We start from the raw sequence: 21,053 nt of genomic DNA, 5'->3' as shown, positions 1-21,053 counted from the left end.
ATCAGTCTTTATTTCTTTGGCTTTTACAATGGCCGCCATTAAGCTATGCTTAACCGAGGGCTGGTTACAAAACCAGTTGCCTGTGGGGAGGTGTGAGCAGAAGTTGTGCAAGGAGAAAGAATCTTTGAAGTGGCCTCTCAAGGCCAAGACAGAAGGCTCAGGCTCAGGATGTGTCTCAGCATCAGCCTCTGAGCAGGGAGTGCCACTGCTCACAGCCACACTTATGGGCTTTATGCCCTGTGTAAGTAACCTAACCAAATAGTGCATTGCAAAATCTTTTTATGCTAATACAAAATAATTGCACTGAGGCTGAACAGCTGCTGCACTTCAAAGAAAACCTGATCTACAAAGAATAATGATGACAGGAGATGTGCTTCAGTGCTTGATTTTTTTCCTCTACCATCTCTCTTGATATTTTTTGTTGATACTATGCTAATGTAAGATTATTAATAATCTTAATGGAAGGAGTGGTGAGCAGGGCTAGGGAAGTAATCCTGTCCCTGTATTCAGCATTGGTGAGGCCTCACTTTGAGCAGCTTGTTCAGTTTTGGGCACCTTGGTACAGAAAGGACATTGAGGTTCTGGAGCAGGTCCAAAGAGGGGCAACAAGGCTGGTGAAGGGCTTGGAGAATGTGCTCTATGAGGAGAGACTGAAGGAACTGGGGCTGTTCAGTCTAGGAAAAAGGAGGCTGAGGGGAGACCTTATTGTTCTCTTCCAATATCTGAAAGGTGCTTACAGCAAGAGCAGGGCTGGTCTCTTCTCCCTGCTGACAGGATGAGGGGAAATGGCCTTAAGCTGCACCAGAGTAAGGTTAGGTTGGATATTCAGGAAACACTTCTTTACAAAAGGGTTGTGAAGCACTGCAATAGGCTCCCCAGGGAGGTGGTTGAGTCACAAGCTCGGGGGGCTCATCCTGTGCTTCCTGCTGTGCTCGGAGGGCACACTGTATCTGCAGGTGAACATTTCTCGACTGCAAAAAGGGACCGACTTATCAGCTCTCTCTGCAAATCTTTCCTTAAAGTTAAGTTGCTCTGACAATGCACTTGCAGTATTTCTCTTCCAGTGCAGTTTTGCTTAACAGTTTAGAGGAGGTGGCAGGGGTTTGTGCACTCACAGGGTAGCTCTCCTCCTGCCCGCTTCTGCTGGGCTGGAGGCATCTCAGACATGAGTAGCTCTAAAAATAGACTGAGGCACATGGAATTGGTAAAATAAAGCCCTCACCACTCCCTCATCTACTGCTAGGTTTAAGCAAAGCAATTGGTTTTGGTACCTGCACCCTGCTCTTGCATACAGGGATCAACGGATACCATTGCTTTCAGTCCTTCCCTCTGAAAGAGGCATCTACCTCACTTCTGACAGTTTCATTTCTGCAGAACTTCCCTTCCAGGGGCCAGAGAAAGGAGCTGGCAAAACCCTGAAGCTTTCAGCTTGCTGCTTGAAGGCTGATGGGAGAATTTCACTCTGCTTTTGTGGACTCCAAATAAGTAATGCCTGCCTCAACAAAAAAAAAAAGCACACAACACATGTAGGGGTGCCAGTTATGGATCATGAACCAATTTCTTTTGGTGATTCAGCGAAGAACTCAAGGAAAAGGAAGATCCTCTTCTTTAGAGAAGTGAACCCATACAAACCCAGGGAGCACTCTATTGCACAGTGTTTATTCTGAATGAGTCAAGAGGAGACATTTCCAAGCAGTGTCACAGTTCCATATTTGCAGTCACCAATCAGTGACACCCCTCTGCCCCCCAAACAAACGGTATCAAAATGAGACTGAAATGAATGTAATATGCTGAGCAACTACCCAGCAAAAGCACCACTTGGAGATGAGGGCTGCAGAGTATGGAGGTAAACTGGCAGATGCTTAAAACAGAGTCACTCACTTGCAGCCCTTGTGCAAGCAAACAGAAGAGGTATTGATGGGGCCACTGGGACAGGAGACTGGGGCTGTTTCACCAGAACATAGAGCTGGTGATTCCAGGTACCTAAAAACACCTACTGAGCACAAGTCAGAGGCAACAGAAAAATCAGGTTCAGGTAAAGCTGGCTGACAGCAGCGTGCTGTCAGAGAACATACCTGCATGAGGACAGCCCTCCTGCTTAAGCCACCGAGGGGAACCCTGCTTTTGGTTCATCTCAGACAGCTCCTGACCGCCTGGCAGCTGTGCCAGCATCAGAGGTCTGCATGGTAACAACAGGGAAGGATTTTAAGAGATAGAAATAAGGGTAAAAACTATGAAATATAAGGATTCCGCTCTTCAAAAGCGCTCACAAAGCAACACCAGATTCATTAAAATACCCTTTTCAAAGTGGGAGTTGGAGCTGTAGTGCAGATGGTGCTGGGAATCCAGCATTGAGCTCTGGCCAGTCTACAATGCAGACATCGTGGGCTTGCAATGTTAAGGCACAGATGTATTTTCCAAGTCAGAAGTCAAGATGATGACCCAGGAACCACTTGAAATCTGTTCTTGAGTAGTCAAAGGGAGTAATTTTGGGGCTGATGAGGACTATTCTGTGGGTAGAATCCTCTTAACCCTTTTTCTGCCATCAGCTGAAAAAAGCACAAGGTTGGCATTACACACCACACCGCTCACTTCACCAGTGCTTATAGAGTCTGTAATCCTTCCAGTTCATGATTTCTTCCCTTTAAAATCTGGTACAGCTGTTCAACATAAGTTGGAGGATTCCTAGGGTTTTCTCAGTACAGATTCCACACTACCATTCTCTTTTCTAGGTTAAGTCTTGTAAACAAGCTGTTGCTAAGAAAGAGCAGACATGAATGTGTATTTCACATGCAGCCTTATTCAGTCACTTTTAAGATCAAAGCTGGATATCCATGCAGTGGTTTGGCAAAGATTTTGTGGATGTCCCTCTCACAAGGAATTAATTTCTCTGCTCATTCATCACTAAAGCCAGAATCCTCCTGGCGTTCCACTAAAGAAATGTGTGGGTTAGACATAGAAATTCATCTGTGTGTTGGGAAAACATCAACTTCAGGTCACTTAAGGCTATTGAGGAATTTTGGTTGTTCTTCCCCTCTTGGCAGAAGTGTTTCTCCACCGATCTTCGGACCTTTTTTCTCCTAGAAATATGAATCAAAGAGAAAAGTTAAAACATATCAAGATGTTTCCCAGTTTTATGACAGAGTTGGGACTAATTTATTCAATTAAATGTTGACTGACACTCCAGAAATATTCACATTCTGACTGCTTATGGGTACAGAAAAAGGAAATTCGCCATGGCTAATTAAAACAAAGCTTCAAGAACAGAAGGCAAAAGGAGAAATTCCACTAAAACACAGCCTGGAAGTGACTGAGAAGATGCAAAGCTGCTTGGCTTTGCTGGCAGCTTATGAGGGCACTGAAGCAAAGCATAGGACAGAAGCACCAGGAGAAGCAGGCAGAGCACTGGGGTGCTCAGCAGCTGCTGGTTCACACTTACCTTCAGCATCCCGTCTCGCTCCCACTTGAAGAGGCCGCAGCTACTGAAAGATGAAGGTGGCAGATGAAGACAGCTGTGTGCTCACAGTATGAGGGGGTCCTAAACGACCCCACGCTTCTACCACACCACTTAGCAGGAAGGACTAACACTACAGGTTTAGGATGCAATTATGTGACTCCCCAAGCCCACAGTACTACTCCACAAGGAGTATTTCTTACCTGCAAGGCTTTTTTGGGAGCCTGTCGAGGGCAATAGCTCGGTTGCCACAAGGACATTTGAAAAACCGCTTGATGCCATCGTGCCAGTGGTAGTCATGGTCATCCTGCACACAGGTCTCCAGAGGCTTGAAGTAAGTGTAATTACACTGTCAGAGAGGAGAAAGAGCTGTGAGTGCTTCACCAGCACGTCAGGCCCAGGCTGAGGGCTGAAGGCAGCTGATCATCCAGAGCAAAGTATTTGTATGACTTCTCCCATCTGGAGGCATCCGCCAGTGTGAGCAACACACCACCCCAGGCTTTGCCACTGCTCCTTCTACCAACATCCTGCCTGCTTTGCCACTGCCCTGTGGCCCTGCTCCTGGCATCCTGTGAGGCACCCTCTGTGCTACCCTAAAGAAATAGGAAAGGCAGTGGGAGGAAAAGTATAGCAGAACCTGCAAATCCAGAAATGGAACAGAATTCCTCCTTTGTCCTCAGCACATTTGGGATATTTTAAACTCTGTTCCTTTTCTTAATAGCGAACTTCCAGGAAATGCAGACAAAGGAATCCCAGTGTTATGTTCTTCAAGGCATGAGGCTTCATTTAACATGGAACATGGAGAGCTGAGGGTCCTGGTACAAAGTGCTTCAGGGATGAAGCTGAGAAATAAATGGCAGAACACCAACATCCAAAGAACCCACTGTAATAAACAAATTGAGATGTTGAGCATAACACTACAGCTTGCTTTGACAGCGTCTTCATATCTCAAAGTCACTCAGTGTACAAGCTGCTCTCAGCAACAGCCACAAGGAATTAAGCAGTCTCCATTTGATACCTGCACTGAACTATGGCCAAGTGAGTGACTGACAGGGTTCTGCAGGATGGCCCAGTATCATTCTGTGCAATCTGTGCCCTAATTGCCTGCTGTCACCCTGACTCCACCACACTCACCGTTTTACATGTCACCACTCGACATTTCACTTCTTTAATGTTCCTCATCTTTTCTTCCATTTCTTCTTTTTTCACCAGCGGCTGAAAGTATTGTTCTTGTAGCTCAGCTTCAGCCTGCATGGGCACAGGAAAAAGGGTGTGGGGAGAAAAAGATGCAAGAAGCCACTCCACACATGGCCTTTAAGCAAATTACCGGGACTGTTTGCAGTAAAATGCAGTCTGACAGCCAGAGAAACAGCAAATATTTCTTGCTTCAAAAAAAACCCATATAGGGCACATGCTGTGCTCCACCACCACTGAAACCAGTTGCCTCTGAGATACCAACAGCAGATACAAGTGAAATGAGCACATACCTATGACACTGCAGGTAGAGCTCAGCTGGGCAGATGTAATGAATAGGATTGGTTCTTAGCCAAAATATTACACCTCAGCAGACCTTAAAACAACTACGAATTCATACTAACACAGCACGTGCAAGAGACACATCCACTAGAGATGCAGTATTCCTAGGAATATGCTCAGAGATCCCTGACACTGCTCATCATGCTGACTTAGTGCCTATGACACATTTGGATGCCTGCTTCTTGCTGAAGTCATTATCAGGAGTCCTAACAGCAACCTCATTTTAAGCTATTAGTCACGGTTGGGTTGAGACCATACCTCTTTCAGGACACTCGTGTGCTTGGATTTAGCATTCAGGATTTTCTGAAACTCTTCTGACTCCAGATAGGCCAGCTGCTCACGTCTTTTCTTCTGGGCAGGTTCCTGTTCATCCACATCTAAGAACAGCAAATGAGTTAAATCCTAAGTTCAGAAAAAGGTTGTGATTTCTAAACATGATCACTGGAGGAGATTTTGGAAGGCAGATGCTCAGCAGCAGCCTTTAGTAGTTCAGGAGAACGTGAAGCTGAGCTCAAAGCTGGCTTCAGAAAATAAAAGCATTTTATACACAACGCTGCATCTTCTCTTGAAGCACTGCAGCAGGAAGTTTCATACCACTCCAGGGGAGCGAGCATTGTTGTGTCCCTTCCTGATGGATAGTTCCGTAAGAAACGGAGGAATACATTCAAGATCCCACAGTGTATCACCATCAGGGAATCTCAAATCCCAAATAAAAGTCAGTCAGTTTCACAGGTGGGATCATTTCTTGATTTCCCTTGATTGAGTTAGCCATGCTTTGCTGGTGCTAAAGTGCAGCAAGAAAAGGAACAGAGATGAGGATAAGGAGCTACCTATCAGAGATGGTATCTCACACTCCCTCCAACAGGGCTAGGGATCATTCAGCCTTTGAGTCAAGACCACTGCAGAAAAAACCCCTAAAGTTCTAAATAGCCCTAACTCAGCCTCTTTCTGGCATAGCAAGACCTTGACCCAGTTAATAGTGCTCTGTCCAGCAGAATATAAGAGTATTTTTTTCGCTTCTACAAACCAACATTACTTACCATTCTCTGCTTCTGCTTTCTGTGATTGAGCAACGTTTTTCTCAACTCTTTCAACAATTTCTAGGACATTATCAAGATCAGCTCTTTTCCTCTTGATGCTGTTTGGATCAGTTTTAGCAAGAATGTGACCTTTTGCTCGTAGTCTTTGTATTGCAGCCAGCTAGAAAACAGGAAAAAGCTTTGAGTGTATTGGTGACCAGCCTGGCTTCTGTATTCCTTCTTCCAGGAGTAGCAGAAGTCTGTCAAATGGAGGAAACAAGATCCACTGGTCTGAGCACAGAACTGGACAGAGAGAGGCCTGATAAAACTCCTATCTCTGCTGTACATCTAATTCAACACCGCACATGGCTTCTATTCACTTCCTAATCTATAAAATGACTTGCAGAGGTGTTATCAGCATCTCTCTGCAAATGTGCTTTAACTGCTCCACAAATCAGCAAGTCTTCCAGAGGAAATTAATAGGAAATCACATCTAACTACTCCTTTCCATACTTGCAAAATGTTAAACTCCTTCCTAATAGACTTGCTGCGAGAGAGAAATTTCTTTCACAAACACGTGAACAGATCTGTGCCACGAGAAGAGCAACAAGCTAGCCTATGTATGAAGACCACAGAATCACAGAATGGTTTGGGTTGTAAGGGACCTTTAAGATCATCTAGTGATTTAAGATAGAAGACGTCTGCATTCCACAAATCCAATTTCCCTCAACTTCCCCTTCTTCATAGTCAAAACCCACTCATTCAAAGAGCTGTTACCTTTTTGGCTTCTGCCAAGCTGTCTAGCTTTGGTGTTGGAGGTGGAGATCCATCAAAGAAAAGGATATCTTCTCCTTCTGAGAAGCCCGTGCCCAGCCTGGGCCTTTGAGGAACTGACATTTTTGCAGCTTTGGGGAATTCTGCCCCGGGTTTTGGGGACAGAAGTGAAGGCTGTCTGGAGGTGGATGGGAGAGCAGGGCTTCCAGCTTTACTTGTGTTCTGGAGAAACCTTTTAAGACAAAATAATCCACTGAAATATGAATATGAGTCAGAAAGATCTGAGACACAGATAGGAGCAGAGGCATGCAGATGGTGAGGTTTTTTTTTTTTGTTGTTTTTTAACCTAACTGGCCTTTTGTTGCTAGAAAAACATTTAGTGATTCAGGCATTCAGGAAAACGAAACTAAAGTGGTAAAGGATTCACTGGGTCACTGAAATGAAGAAGTCACTAGAAAAGGTGAACAGCCAATTGCTTTCCAAAACAAAAGCAGAGGGGTTTCAAATGAATCTGACAGATAAGGGCTGAAAGCACTTTGAAGAAATGGGCTTTTTGTGGAACAGGTAGTTAAAAGTAATAGGCTTCTTTGTCATATGAGTCACATAAATACTTGAGTTTACTTAAGTCATTGTAGAGGCTGGACAGGTTTGTGGGGAAAAAAGATCCCTTCAGGGATATTGTAATAGACAGCACCTTTAGTTTGGGAAGTTCCTGAAACACACTGTTGTAGATTGGGAGAGTATTTGGGGGAAGTATCGTGATAATTGTACCTCACGCTCTGTTTTGGATCCTTGAGGTTTTAGCTTTGCTTTTGTTCAGCCTTTGAAGGTTACTAGGCTACATCAACCTCTTCTGGCATGCAGAAGACCTGTGTAGGCCAGCAATGAACACAACTTGGAGTCCTGACCCCAGCTTCCTACTCTTCCCACCATGCTTTCCTGTTGCTAGGCAGCACACCAGAGTATTTGATTGCACATTGAATAAATAGTTTTTAATAAAAAAAGCAAGTTTCCTCCACAGCTGTACTGGGCCACAATAATGGACCTCTTTCTGTGTAAGTCAGTACGTATTACCTTCTCTGAATCTCTTCAGATCGCTTTTTCCTGGCCTCCAGCAATTTCTGTTTCTGTTGCTTGAGCAATGCTGATGCAGAGATAGACTGGAAACCAGTCTCTTGCTTCTTTCCAGCATCTGTAAAAACAAAACAGTGTAAAACACCACCACCATTTGCTCAGAAAGAGCTGTGTTTGCAGGCAGAAGGACGTACCTGCTTTGGTCCAGTGCTTGCAGAGGTTTCTTGCTCCAAAGGTTGGCTGTGCCAGCAGTTCTTTGAATTCCTCAGAACATGGCATAGGTCTCTTTGCTGCACCTGGGGAGGAAGAGGCATACATCCAACAAAATTGGAGCAGGAAGGGAAAGACATAGGAGCAGGAAAGGCTTTAGAGATGTAAAGTAGTCTAGGTTGAAAAGAATTCTTATAGGTCACCTGATCAAGCACTCCCCTGCAAAGCAGGGCTAACTCCTACATTATGTTTGGTTGTTCAAGCACTGCACACCACAGGCATTTCTACCCCTTCAGCAACTCCATCAGTCACTCAGTCCTCCACCGGCCTTGTTTGCCTGTAGTGTTCTACCACTCCCATTTGTGGGCAGTTTTTGCTGAAGGGCCCTCATCTATCACATCTCTTCCTTGGAGACTTAAGAGCAGCTAAAGGCTACAGACAGTACACACAGACTGCTGTCTGAAATGGTGGCAACTGAAAGAGCTCAAATGTAGATAAGACATCTAGGCAACATCTGGAGCACATGCTTTGAATAACCTATCATCTCCTCTCCACTGAGTGTAAAGAAGGTGCAATATTACATGCTTTTAGGAAAAGAAATGGAGGCAGAGAAGATCAATGAATTTCCAAAGGCTATGGAAGGAGCGTGCTTTGAAGATGACAAAAGAAAAGCTCAAGAAACAGGCTGGGTACTCAGCATGCCCCCTGCATTGCAGACCTGTTTCTGATTTATACTTAGTATTCCTTGGAAGTCTCCAAGACTGACAGAAGTCATCTATTTTAATCAATTAAAATAAATTCTCTGGTTCAAAGTTCTTAGAACTTCCAATTCTCATTAATCCTGCAAAGATCTTCTGTCATTGTCCAAAGACAGAACAGGAGACTTAATTCAGGGGCACCGCTGCAAAAAGGTGCGCAGAGCTACACAGTTGCTTAGTTACGTTTGCCTTGCAGCTGTGATCTCAGGAAGAAAGGAGTTTAGATCAACTGAGAAAGCCTGCAGAGGTCTGTAACAATCATTGCCTAATTTTTTCAGCAGGTAACAGGGTCCTGGGACACAGCTACACATCAAGCTGAAAACATCTGGAGGGTGAAGAGACTACGTGGGAAGTTAGGTACCAATTTTCTGCCTGGTTTCCTGGACAATTGCATCAGCTCCTCTCACGACCATATTGGAGAGAGTGGTCTGAATCTTCCTTTTTGGCAGTGCAGCAGCTGCCCTAGAAAGAGGAAAAAAAAACCCAGAACATCAGAGTTTTTCCATATTCAGAACAAGGACAGAAGTTTGAATGCTATCCCACTGCTAAAATTCTAGTTGTTCTTTAATCCAAGTTGGTGCTTCTCTCCTAGCATCTTTTTCTCTTTGGAAACATTAATCTAAATCCAAATTCCAGCACAAGGTTTAGGATCCTTGTTCTCAGTGGGTTGGGATACACATTCCTTATGTTTAGTATTCTCTCAGTGCATGTGTCATTGCTAAGCCTCACTCACAATCAGCTCCAGGGATGGAGAGGAGGCTGGAATTGCTTCATTACTGAGAGGTCACAGCAGTTATCAGATGGCAGCAGTCAGGGAATCAAAGCAGTGTGCAACCACAGCACGTGATCCAGCTGTGGCTCGAATCTTTCCACAGCTGTCTTCAGGGGGATTTGGATGAAGGGTCAGACCCCTCTGCCCTAGCATGAGAGAGATGCATACTGACCTTAACCATTCAATAATACACAAGGTATTGTGTATCATTGCCTTTTTGTTAACATGCAGTGATACTGTGTCATTTCAATCAAGAAAGGGAGGAGGAAATACAGAATACACTGAGTCTGGGATTAAAAGGTAATGAGCCATGACAAGGTGCAGTAAGGGAATGGCACTGAGAAGTACTCATCTTGTAGTCTCAAATGCTTGGGACCTCATGATAAAGGCTATTCTATCTCCTGAAACACAATACCCACTGGCTTCACAATGCAGTAATAACTTGGAGGTAAAAACACATATTTTCACAATGTATCACTGACTGATGAAATCTTCCTATCAAATAGCAGCTCTGTTATCCTGTGAGGCCAGAAGGATTACACCATGCGTGGGACATCTATTCCTGCTTGATGGATGCACTTAAGTCATGGGAAATTCTAGCAAAATAGATGCTGTTAGAGAGAGAGCTTCAGACTTGTATATGGGAGAGAAATTCTGTTGAAAAGGTGGGAACTGTGCTTTAGCTCAAGGAAAATGTGTGGTTTATCTTACACTGAAGCCGCATACGCTGTTGAAGAGACTCCTCCGTAGTGAAATCCATCCTGACACAGCCTCTCCTTCAAACTGGGGTTTCTCCTACCAAGTTTTTTGGGAATGCGGCCACCAGAGAAGGTAGACTGCAGATCTGCCCGCTTTGAGCTCAGCTTCTTATACTGGGATTGGATGTGATACTGACAGTACTCACAGTCATTCTGAAAAGGGAATGAAGAAGTCTGTTGTGGATAGATAGAATTTACTTCAATCCCCTCGTGTAACCCACATGTAACCTTCTGTGCTACTGCCATTCCAAATGCTTTTGGTTCCTTCCGAGTTCTTCATCCCTTCTCCTTTTGCTCTCCTGGTTCTAAGTGCTTCCCCATTAACAGTAACCCTTCTGACTTTGTGCAGGCACAAATATTCTGCTGGTATATGGGCATGATGGCCCATAAATGGAACTTGTCTGGTTAAGATCACCTCCAAAACCCATCCCCAAACAAAACATCCTATCGTTTCACTTTGGCTGGAATTCCTTGGTGCAGTGCATGGAAGCCTGCACTGACACAAAGGACAATGGAAGGGCATGGATGTGGTGAAATGAGTCCAAACCATCACTTGTCACTGTAGCTCTAGCTTTGCAACTGCAGTGCTGCTGCTACAGGCCTGTCATAGTAACAGCTCCTCGGTTCTTCCACATGCCTTAGTTACAAGTCGAGATAAAGAAAGAAGTAAAAAAAAGAGTTTCAGCAGCAGCACAAAAGCAGCAGCTACATTTTTACCACCACCTTACAGGATACTCTCACTACTGAAGTACAAACCAGGTTCACAATCTGTGCGCAGGGATCACCATTCTTCTTCCTGGCTTTGCAGGTGCCCATATCCAGAGCTTCACCCATGAGCAGGATCTTCTGTGGGTGATCAACAGACAAACACACCTAGAGAGAAATCAGAACCTGCCTTCAGGAGGATTGGATGTGCTTCTTTTTAGATGTTGTAATAAAGGACATTCCTGTTCAACTGCTCGGCTCTGAAGTCATCACAACAACTGCATTTCAACAAATACATTCTCACAGAGGATGAAGAGATGGAATTCTTTGTCCTTCTATATACCAAGGTACAACCAAAGCTCACTCCTGTGGTACAACATGAGCATCGCCTTTGCACCACAGATAGTGGGACTTGTATTTGTAATTTTGAAGTCAGTTTTAATGCAGTTCTAAATGTGTACACCTCAGCTAAGAAGAGCCATTCAGTGCTGCCTTTACATTACCTCTGGATGCCTTTCTGCTCACTAGCAGGACTTCAACTGCTTATCCATGTTAATTTAAGCAATTATGTAGTTTAATCGACAATTAATGAGATTCTTAATTTTTCCATTTGGAGAATTCAAAATGCAAAATAGTCCATCACCAGCTACTAGATTGAAATTACCCTTGACAGAAGTCACTAAAAACGGTTTCCATTCCAGTGCAATTAAAAAGATATTAAAAAAGCATTTAACTTATTAACAAAATGAAGCTACCTTAAATGTTTTGATACATGGAGAAAATTAATTTGTCACGTTCCGCGTTTATAAGTAATTGATTAAACAAATTAAGTATTATGTATCAACTTACTATACATAACACATCATTAGTTTTATAAATCAAACACTACTTCTTCTTAATCATAATTTTGGAACAAGGAAACATTTTCCAATCAAGTCTCTCGAGGAGAGGAATGAGCACCCCCTAATTCTTCAGCTTGTTGAGACATGGTGGCTGAAAGCAGCTGAATAATAAATTGCCATGAAAATACAATTCCTGCATCTGGAGAAGAGCTGAGCGACCTACCAAGAGCAGGTTAAATGCTAGAGTAAACTCTGGTTTTAAGATGCTTAATAGGGCTCCTTGAAGTCAAATGTCCAGAAGGCTGAGAACAAATAAACACCGTGCAAATATCTGAATGCAATTCAGACTTATTAGGCAGACTGCTGTAATTTCAGTCCTAATGTATTAAAAAACTAAATCTCAGGTAGGTATAAAGATGTCCAGCTACGGGCTGATGGGCAAATGAAAAATCCTCTCACCTCATCTGAGCCTTCCTTAGGTTTCATAGGATTAGCATTGAGCAGCCCAATGACCGTGCCTTGGTCTGTCTTCCAGAGTTCTTTGTGGACATCCCCAAACAAGAAGAGTGAGACGCACTGACTGAGGTCACGCAGGTCGTTCAGCCGCCAGATGCTGAAGGTTCTGCCCTGGAACAGACATTTGCTTTGCTAACAGCTCAGCAAGAAATCACCAACTGCACCCCCCTCTTGTTGTTGCATTTTAAGGGTTGTTATTATTCATAACATCAGTAAGATGTAGTTACAATATGTCCAGCCATGCTACACAGCCAGTTCTAGGATTCTTAGAGACCAACGCAGTACAAAAACACTGCTGTCACCGATCTTCCTGAGATGGGAGCTGGGCAGCAATCCTGCTTGCTGAATAGAGGCCTTGACCCCACTCAACCAAAACCAAGGCATAGTCAGTACTGTTTCATCAGTGAAGTTCTACAGTACATGTGCTCCAAATAGGACAGAATGATCTCTAGGGAAATTACGGAAGCAGTCTGTTGGCACATTTAAAGCAAGAGAGCTATATAGAAAGGCTAGGAGTCATTTCTTTGCACTAGCATTTCACATGTTACAGTGGATGAACAGTGTTATGCAGTGTGTGCACACCAGTGCCCAGTACAGTTGCTCCAGAGAAGGACTTACCCTGAGGACTAAAAGCAGCACAGCTGTATGAAACCAGATGAGCCAAGATCTCTAACACAGCAGCTTTTCATTTACTACAAGGAGGTGGCTGATTAAGTTGAATGAGTTCCTCAGGATAGAAAGCCAGCATTTAGGATCCAGAGGGAACACAGCAAAGTTACTTACATTATTTGTGCTCTGAGGAGTGACCTTCTTTACTATGACTCCAAATGTTACCCAATCTGTTTCCTCTAGATTTTCAGTAGCAAGTTTGTGCTTCAGTTGGGATAGCCGGATCAGCTTCCTGTTAGCCATTTTTCTGTCCATCTCAGCTGATGAGACCCGGGGCTTCCTGCATCAAATGCAGCATGTAAAAGAGAAGACATTCACAGAGAGTCAAAACCACTCAGAATTCTCCTGGGTAGCACGTCTCACTGCAAAATGCCTCTGTGCCTTATTTTACCCTGAGTTCACTTGAAACAAAACCCCTCTGTTCCAGATGCTGTACAAATACTGGAGAGCTACAAGTCAAGCATGCTGTTCTTTGTCCAAATACCTGCACTGCAACTTAGCCCTGAACCTTCAGTAACTCTTCTCACTTCAGGAAGGACTGAGTATCACAACTCTCTGGAAACATGCTAGAAATTCAGCATGGTTTCTGGTGAGGAGGGTACAGTAAGTGTTCAGAGACCTCTCGTGGCCACAGTGAGTATGGGAATTCTGAATGCTCCCGAGGGTTCTGGGTGTGAAAGAAAATCTGCTCAGCTGGGGCGCAATCAGAACATATTTGTGCCAATTATTGAGGATATGCCAGGGAAGGCAGTGATCATAAAATTAAAGACTTTCATTAGACAACAGTAAAAATAAAAATCAAATTTAATGAGCAACCAGGCAACGCTGTAGCTTTGTGTTACCCCAAGTCCTCCGCTCACAACTTGTGCAATTAACACATCACAGGACATGGTGCATACATGAGCACAGCCTCCCCAGGCAGAGCTCAGTGCTGGCCTGCTGACCTTAATCTCAGTCCTGAGAAGGTTTCCACAGACACGGGCTGCAGTGTTGTACTGGAGCATGCAGGCACGTGAGGAGTCTTCTCTCTGGGCACCTTATTGGGTGTGTTCCCTGGGGCAGACTTGAGAGGCTGGAATGCCAGACTGAGGACCTGTCGTGGTGGAGTCTTGGTCTCTTTAGCAGGAAAAAAAAAAAAAAAAAAAGAAAGAAAGAAGATATTGATAAAGAAAGAAAAGCTATAAATAAAAATAAGATTGTCTTACACTTGATTAGATACAGGAGTCCAGTGCAAGTGAGGAATAAAATGTCTAAAACTGCCTTAATAATATTGTACTGGTCTTCCAGTCAGCCAGGAACTGGTTAATAGAAATATCACCCTGGATGTGTCCAAGCTGCTGCTGTGAACAACATACCACCAAAAGTCCTGTGTGTTTCAGTGAAAGGTACACTGAGAATGGTACCTGCTGGGGAGGCTTTTGATTTCTGGTTTCCTCTCTTGGCTGTTGGTAAAGAATTGTCCAGCTGGGCAGAAAAACACAGCGACTCCTGCAGCTTCTGAACTTTCCTTTCCTTTAAGGGTGGACAGAGAGATTTGCCTAGCCAAGAAAACAAAAGTATTTATAAGATATCAGGATCCAATCTTAAATACTAAACGTTGTTCCAAACTAAGTAATTGTTTGAATAAATCAAGTCAGGGTCTCATATGGAAACCCTTCAGCTAAATTCCCAGCTTCTGAAATGCAACATCTGTAAAAGCCCCAATGATTCTTACTCCTTCTGACCTTAAACTCTTGATGTCACTGAAGCCAGAAAGCTGTAGAAAGTAGGAGCATTTCCTTGCTTTTCAATTTCCCTGTATTTCATTAGTTTCATTAGTTTCATTACTACACTCAGTGTGCTACAGCAACAAACACAGCTGTATTTTCTGGCTGTAGCAACATCTGATTGTACCAATATCTGCCAGTAAGAAAGAACCTTTCCCAGCAGAACACTGGAGCACCTCAGTCACAGAAGTTGTTCCATTTCTATCAATCCAGATGCAGAAAACAAAACTGCAGCTCATTTAGTCTGCACTGCAAGAAACAATCTGTGTGGGAATATAACTGACCATCGTTCCTCTTTGCTACTCGGTGCCCACTACAGATCATATGCCAGTTTGCACATTGGGAGGCTAACAAATCAGAAACTCATTTAATTAGTCTCGTTACCGGGGGCTTTCTGCTCAGGGCCTGAACTGGATTGCTGCCCAATGGCCGTCTTCTGCAGCTGCTCCTGTAACATCTTCATCTGTTCTTGCAATTTTCTCAGCTCAGCTAGCAAAGAAAGAAGAAAAAGAACAATAATGAGGACAGCAGTAAGCCACAGTAAACAGGGATTAAGAAATCCTGTGGAGCCTGGCAGTATTACTGCATCACAGAAGATTAGGAAAAAAAAAAAAAGACTAGAGCCACAGTATAGATTTAGCTCTGATTCTACATAGCTCACAATGAAGGGACACCTTTTCATGCATTGGAGCTGACTTACATAAACATTTGATTTATTTGTGGTATATTCCTTGACACATTGCTTATATCTTTTCTAGTGAACACAAGACCATTTAAATGGCTGATGATTGCACACCATAACATGAAGAAGTGCTTTCAATACAATCAAACACATTCCTGAATACTCCTGAATGCTCAGGGACCAGTTCTGCTTCCACACTGGCTGGTACAGCAGAACCCCCCACCACTAAGCCCCGAGGAGGCAGGGGGAGTTTTGTTTGTAAGAGGTATCAAGATGACAGCTCTAAGGACTGAAGCAACATTGCTCTTTATCAGACAAGACCCAAATAAACAGGAGACCTTCTCTATTCTGCTCACCAGAGCTAGACAAATCTTCATGGCTCCTCTGTGCTTCTTTTGAGAAAGTAGATTTGGTGAGTTTGGCCAAAGAGCACTGAAAATTGGATTTAGAATGCTTTATCCAATGACTTTCACAATGACTTTCTACATTTCCTGTCTGGGTACCTCCCTACACTGAGAGAAGCAGTAGGCCCTTTATGACAAACATGCCAGATAAAAGATGCTGTAACAGAAACCTTGTAATTCTTCATTGGTTTTCTCTTCTCCCTGATTGGGAATTGAAGCTGAGACAGTGTTTTCTGCCTCCTCTTCTTCCAGCAGGTCATCCACATCTCCAAACAGCACAGCCAGGTTCTCCTTCTGCTCATCAATTATGCTGTTGTCAGCATCCACCTCCTCAGTGTATGACGCATCATCTTCTGCATCAAAGAGCTCATCGTACTCATCTGGTTCTCCCTTCTCATCCTTTGGGGTATCTTCCTCCTCAGGAGAATTTTCCTTTTCACCTTCCTCATTTTCTTCCAGGAGGGAGACCAATAGATCCAAATCTTCATCACCTGAAGCAAAAATTAAACTCAGTGTTACTTCTGTCCTCTTAGAGAAAAGCTGCTACAGAATAAAACATTCAAGACACTTAAATCACAGGCAAATAGAAAGCAAAACTAAATCTGAGAAGTCAGTGGAATTTTTAAAAAACTGCTACAGCTTTGGCTTAAGGAAGACAGAGCAGCTTCCTGCTACCTGGTCCAATAGATACCTGGTTGTAGACACTCTCAGCTCCTGATCCAGGCTGGCTGGTCAGGAGAAAACATGGCAGACTGTTAGCACTGGAATTTCCTCCTGGCCAGCTGCCTTATGACAGCTTCTGCTGCAAAGAAAAGCCATGAAATCTGCAGAGGACAGAGTGACACCCACATGGCTCTTGGTAATAGGAGCTTAAGAGGAATCACAGAATCACAGAATTGCCAGGGTTGGAAGGGACCTCAAGGATCATGAATCTCCAACCCCCCTGCAACATGCAGGGCCACCACCATCCCACCTAATGCTAGACCAGACTGCCCAGGGCCCCATCCAATCTGGCTTTGAACACCTCCAGGGACGGGGCATCCACAACCTCCCTGGGCAGCCTGTTAAGGAAGATGCAAGGCAACCAAGAAAGCATATCCTCAGATTCACTTTGCTCAAGGAAGCGAATGGGGCAGCAGAGAAAGATGAAGCAAAAGGTAAAAAAGCTTGAGGAGGGTAGATATAGGTTGGACTTTTTCCTTGTCTTTTGCAGCAAGGGTGGTGAGGCACTAGAACAGGTTGCCCAGAGATGTGGTTGATGCCCTGCTCCTGGAGACTTTCAAGGCAAGGATGGATCAGACCCTGTGCAATCTTATCAAGCTGTGCATGTCCCTGTTCATTGCAGGGAGTTGGACTAGATGACCTTTAAAGGTCTCTTCCAACTGTAAAGATGATTCTAAAAACAGAAAAATGAAAATGAAGTACAGGGAGGAGAACAGGACAGACAGAGCAGAGCTGCATACACAGAGCAAAAAAAGAAACGTATTCAGCCTTCAGCCCTGAGGAAAACACAAATGCAGCCTCACAAGAGGATGTGAATGATGAAGGCAATGGACAAGGGAGACAATGTAATTTCTTCTGTTAAGAAGCAAAAACGGAGCTCTCTGCGCTTGGTCAGGAAGCTTCACTACTGAAAATAAGGCAGTGCTTTTATCCCTTACCATCCATGATCTCACCAGGATTCCTTCCAGAGCCCCCCAAGGCCAAACAGACTCTGTCACAGGAGAACAAATGGATACTGTTGGGATGGATATTAATTACAAACAGAGGTTACCACTCTTTCTATTCACAGCTGCCCATGAGAACACTGAACTTAAAGCCACATTTCCACACGTGAAGCCTGACTTGAGCTGAGCCCCCTGCAGCACAAGAGCACAACCTGGAGAATACAGCCCTGCCCCAGCCCCCCATCCAGGGATCCCTCCTTCCTCCCCACAAAAAGGGACTCCCTCCCCGGTTCAGCCGGATCCCCCTGACCCCACTCAAGGGATCCCTTCCCCTCGTACCCCCGATCTCACGGACCCCCCCTAGGCCCGGCCGCTCTCCCCTCACAGCCCCGCTCACCGCCTCCCGCGCTCTCCAAGCACCCGCCAAAACTCCAACCGCGCTCCGCCCCCCTCGCGCATGCGTGCCGGCACGCCGCTGGCTGCGTCAGCGCCATCCTTAGTGCTGGCGGCGCGGGCGCCATCTTGGCTGTGAGCAGGGAGCCTGCGGTGTGGGGCTGGCAACAGAGATCGTGTGGAAACTGAGATTTCCCGACGATACATGAGCTTTCTGGTTTAGTCTCCCTTTAAATTATGATTTTTCCCCTTGTAATATGAATTACACATAGGAATCACCTCAAATTTCTCCTAGGAGGATGAGCTCTCTTGCACTAAATCCAACCTGCAAGATGTTACGGAGAAAGAGGTGGTGTCACTGGTATTTGGTGACCATCTGTGCCAGTCCCTGATTATAAAGGATAAATTGAGGACAGACATGTTTGGGTAGCTGAAGGAGTCAAGAAAAAATTCCTGTAGGTGGCAGAAAAAAAAACTGAAGATGCGCTCAAATAGAATCACAGAATGGCCTGGGTTGAAAAGGACCACAATGATCATCTGGTTTCAACCCCCTGCTATGTGCAGGGCCGCCAACCAGCAGACCAGGCTGCCCAGAGCCACATCCAGCCTGGCCTTGAATGCCTGCAGGGATGGGGCATCCACAGCATCCTTGGGCAACCTGTTCCAGTGGAAATATCCAAAGCGAAGAGAGGAGTGTTTAGTTAGGCAGCTGAAGTGGTCTTTTGGGTGGTTGGAAAGCACCACTTAGTGCCAATCCCAGCAAGGACAGCTGTGTGTTGTTGCCCTGTGTTTGTTGACCCAGCAGCTCCTACTAGAGCTGCAGCAATTGCCTGTGAAACAGCCTCATCCACCCCCTTGTGTACGTCTTGGATGGGTGGAAATCATTAGCAGGCTATGGTATATTGGAAATAGCTGGCTCTCTTCCCAGGCATTTCCCAAAAGCAGGCGGATGGTAACACAAGTTAGTTTTGTATTTTTTTAATTGCAGATTTAGTGCGCTGGCTTCCCTCTTGCCCATTAACAGTTTTAGTACTTATCAATTCCAGGTGTTAAGAGTTGGTTTTTCTGTTTTGTCTGCTAATGGTCTGTGTGATCCCCACAGAGCATCACTACATCACCCTGCTTTCCATCTCATTGGAGTAATGATGGCTTGCCTGCCTCTGCAAACTGAGGTCTGCAAATCCAGCAGTATTTTCCTGCTCACAGATCTCCCACCCAACCACAGGACTATTTATGGCCTCTTTTCAGATTGGGTTTGAGACTAGGAATTGTGTCTCCCGTGGCTGCTGGCTGTGGGACAGACTGTGACAGCAGGAATGTGTCTTGTTAAAACAGGGGTACGTGACAGGTGGTATTCCATTAATGTGGAGTCCAATCACTTTAAAGCACAAATATGTTTTATCTTTCATCTAAGGGAAAGCAAATTACACTTAGTTGTGCTAATGAGCATCTGCTGGCCATGTTCACCTGGTCTTTTGTCTACAGTGCTAAATGGACTGTACTTAATGATGACAGCTACAGGAAAATAATCCTCCCTCGTGCATTAGCAGGTTTCAGCGTATCGTGGCGTTATTATTTGCAGTTCCTTGTCCCTCCTGATTTGCAGTATTAGATCTTATTTTTCTATGAAGACCTACTTCAGCTTACGCCCATGTCTTCCTGTTGGTATTCCTGTGCTCAGATCCTCTTCTCTTACTGAAGCCTCTTAAAATGATTAATTTTGGCTTGACAGATGCATAAGTAATTCCTCCTTTGGCCTTTCACATCGATTTTCTATGTTTTCATTAAGGTTAATGCTACTCAGATGAAATCAGCTCTATTGTCTTTCTATTAGTTTGATTTTGGCCTAGTAGCATTTCCATCAGTTTTTGATCATTGCAGAATCCATAACTATTGCAAAGCTCCTGTAATAAAACTGGATTCAAGGAAAAAAGCCCATAAATCCTGCTGTCGTGAGGAACTAATTAAAAGTCGATAAGATATTGCATTCTCTGGGAGTGCTTGTAATTGATGAAGAAGGGTGCAACCAAGCCGATGAATATCTCTTCACAATAGATTTCAGCCAGCTCTTGCATTAGCTGAAATTATGGATGAAGCTGTGTGGGTGCGTGAGCTATAGCTAACAGAAAGCAGGCATCCAGAGTTTACAACAGATAATTAGAACAGTAGTGACAACCACAAAAATAAAAACAAATCTTTGCTTTAATCACAAGGGCAATAAAGAGATTATTTTTCCTGCTACTGGTAGCTGAGAGTTCACTGGCAGTATGGCATGAGAAATGCTTGTCTTCACGCGCTAAAATACAGTGAGGGAATGTTTTCTTTGCCCCGAGGAACACCTACAGACATTTCTTGTGTGTATATTTTAAGAATATTAATCTGCTTGGAGTGAAATATAAATCTTACAGTATTTAGATCTTTATTTTGAATTAATCAGCTCTAGACTATTTTCAAGGCCAGGTCACTGAATTTTTTATTTCTAATTCCACTATTGATCTGTTCAGTGTTTTCTCCTCCATCATCCGCAGGACAATCTGGAGAAGTGCTTATTTATTGAAGTAGGTTGACAGGAGAATTTGTCATGTACCAGTACAGAATATCTGCTATACCACTGCACATTCAGTTGTGGTATCCAGCATCCCTAAGGCTTTTTCCTATAGAGTTGTTCCATTCTTTTTAGCTCAAGATCACAAGTTGACATAAGCTATATATATTACTTTTACTGCACATGCATCTCTCTCACGGGTTGTGTCATCCTTTTAACATTGGTCTGAACTTCAGAGTAACAGAAATATATGGAAGTGTCACATGTTCACTTATAAAAATAAAACATTTCTCCTCCCATATCTAAAAAGTTGTGTTAGCTATCACTGACAGATAGCAGTGGACTTCATAACACAGCTTGACATCTTTACCTTAAAAGTAACCTGCATTACCTTCTCTTGCAGCTGTCTGAAACTGAGGCCTGGTGGAGTTTTCTATATACCCTGTTGTGCTGGCACAGCCATCCCCAAACCAGAGCCCCTCTTCCAGATGTGTGAATATGCCTTTTCA

At 44.1% G+C, this 21,053-nt stretch overlaps 1 protein-coding gene across 5 annotated transcripts; it reads right to left on the bottom strand.

The window, feature by feature from the left end:
* On the bottom strand, nucleotides 1-18,127 carry MCM10 (minichromosome maintenance 10 replication initiation factor). 5 transcript variants are annotated; one of them, XM_090134886.1, is made up of 20 exons: nucleotides 17,973-18,127; nucleotides 17,601-17,653; nucleotides 16,110-16,430; nucleotides 15,238-15,342; nucleotides 14,491-14,625; nucleotides 14,032-14,203; nucleotides 13,202-13,367; nucleotides 12,362-12,529; nucleotides 11,112-11,228; nucleotides 10,309-10,508; nucleotides 9,187-9,287; nucleotides 8,052-8,153; nucleotides 7,858-7,975; nucleotides 6,787-7,015; nucleotides 6,031-6,190; nucleotides 5,249-5,367; nucleotides 4,589-4,702; nucleotides 3,658-3,803; nucleotides 3,440-3,482; nucleotides 1-3,080 (listed from the first exon to the last, which is right to left on the bottom strand). In XM_090134886.1, the coding sequence occupies exons 1-20, from the start codon at nucleotides 18,125-18,127 to the stop codon at nucleotides 2,997-2,999; spliced, it is 2,808 nt and encodes a 935-aa protein (XP_089991012.1). In that variant the 3' UTR covers nucleotides 1-2,996. The 5 variants fall into 5 exon arrangements, with proteins under 5 accessions (XP_089991012.1, XP_031443597.2, XP_089991008.1 ...); XM_031587737.2 differs by having other exon boundaries at nucleotides 935-3,080; nucleotides 18,004-18,033; XM_090134882.1 differs by having other exon boundaries at nucleotides 935-3,080; nucleotides 17,601-17,677; nucleotides 18,004-18,025.
* Nucleotides 18,128-21,053: the final 2,926 nt, after the last annotated feature.

Source organism: Phasianus colchicus, chromosome 1, assembly GCF_987193195.1.
Source record: "Phasianus colchicus chromosome 1, bPhaCol1.hap1.1, whole genome shotgun sequence".
Lineage (NCBI taxonomy): Eukaryota > Metazoa > Chordata > Aves > Galliformes > Phasianidae > Phasianus > Phasianus colchicus.
This window is presented reverse-complemented; position numbering and strand designations above follow the sequence as displayed.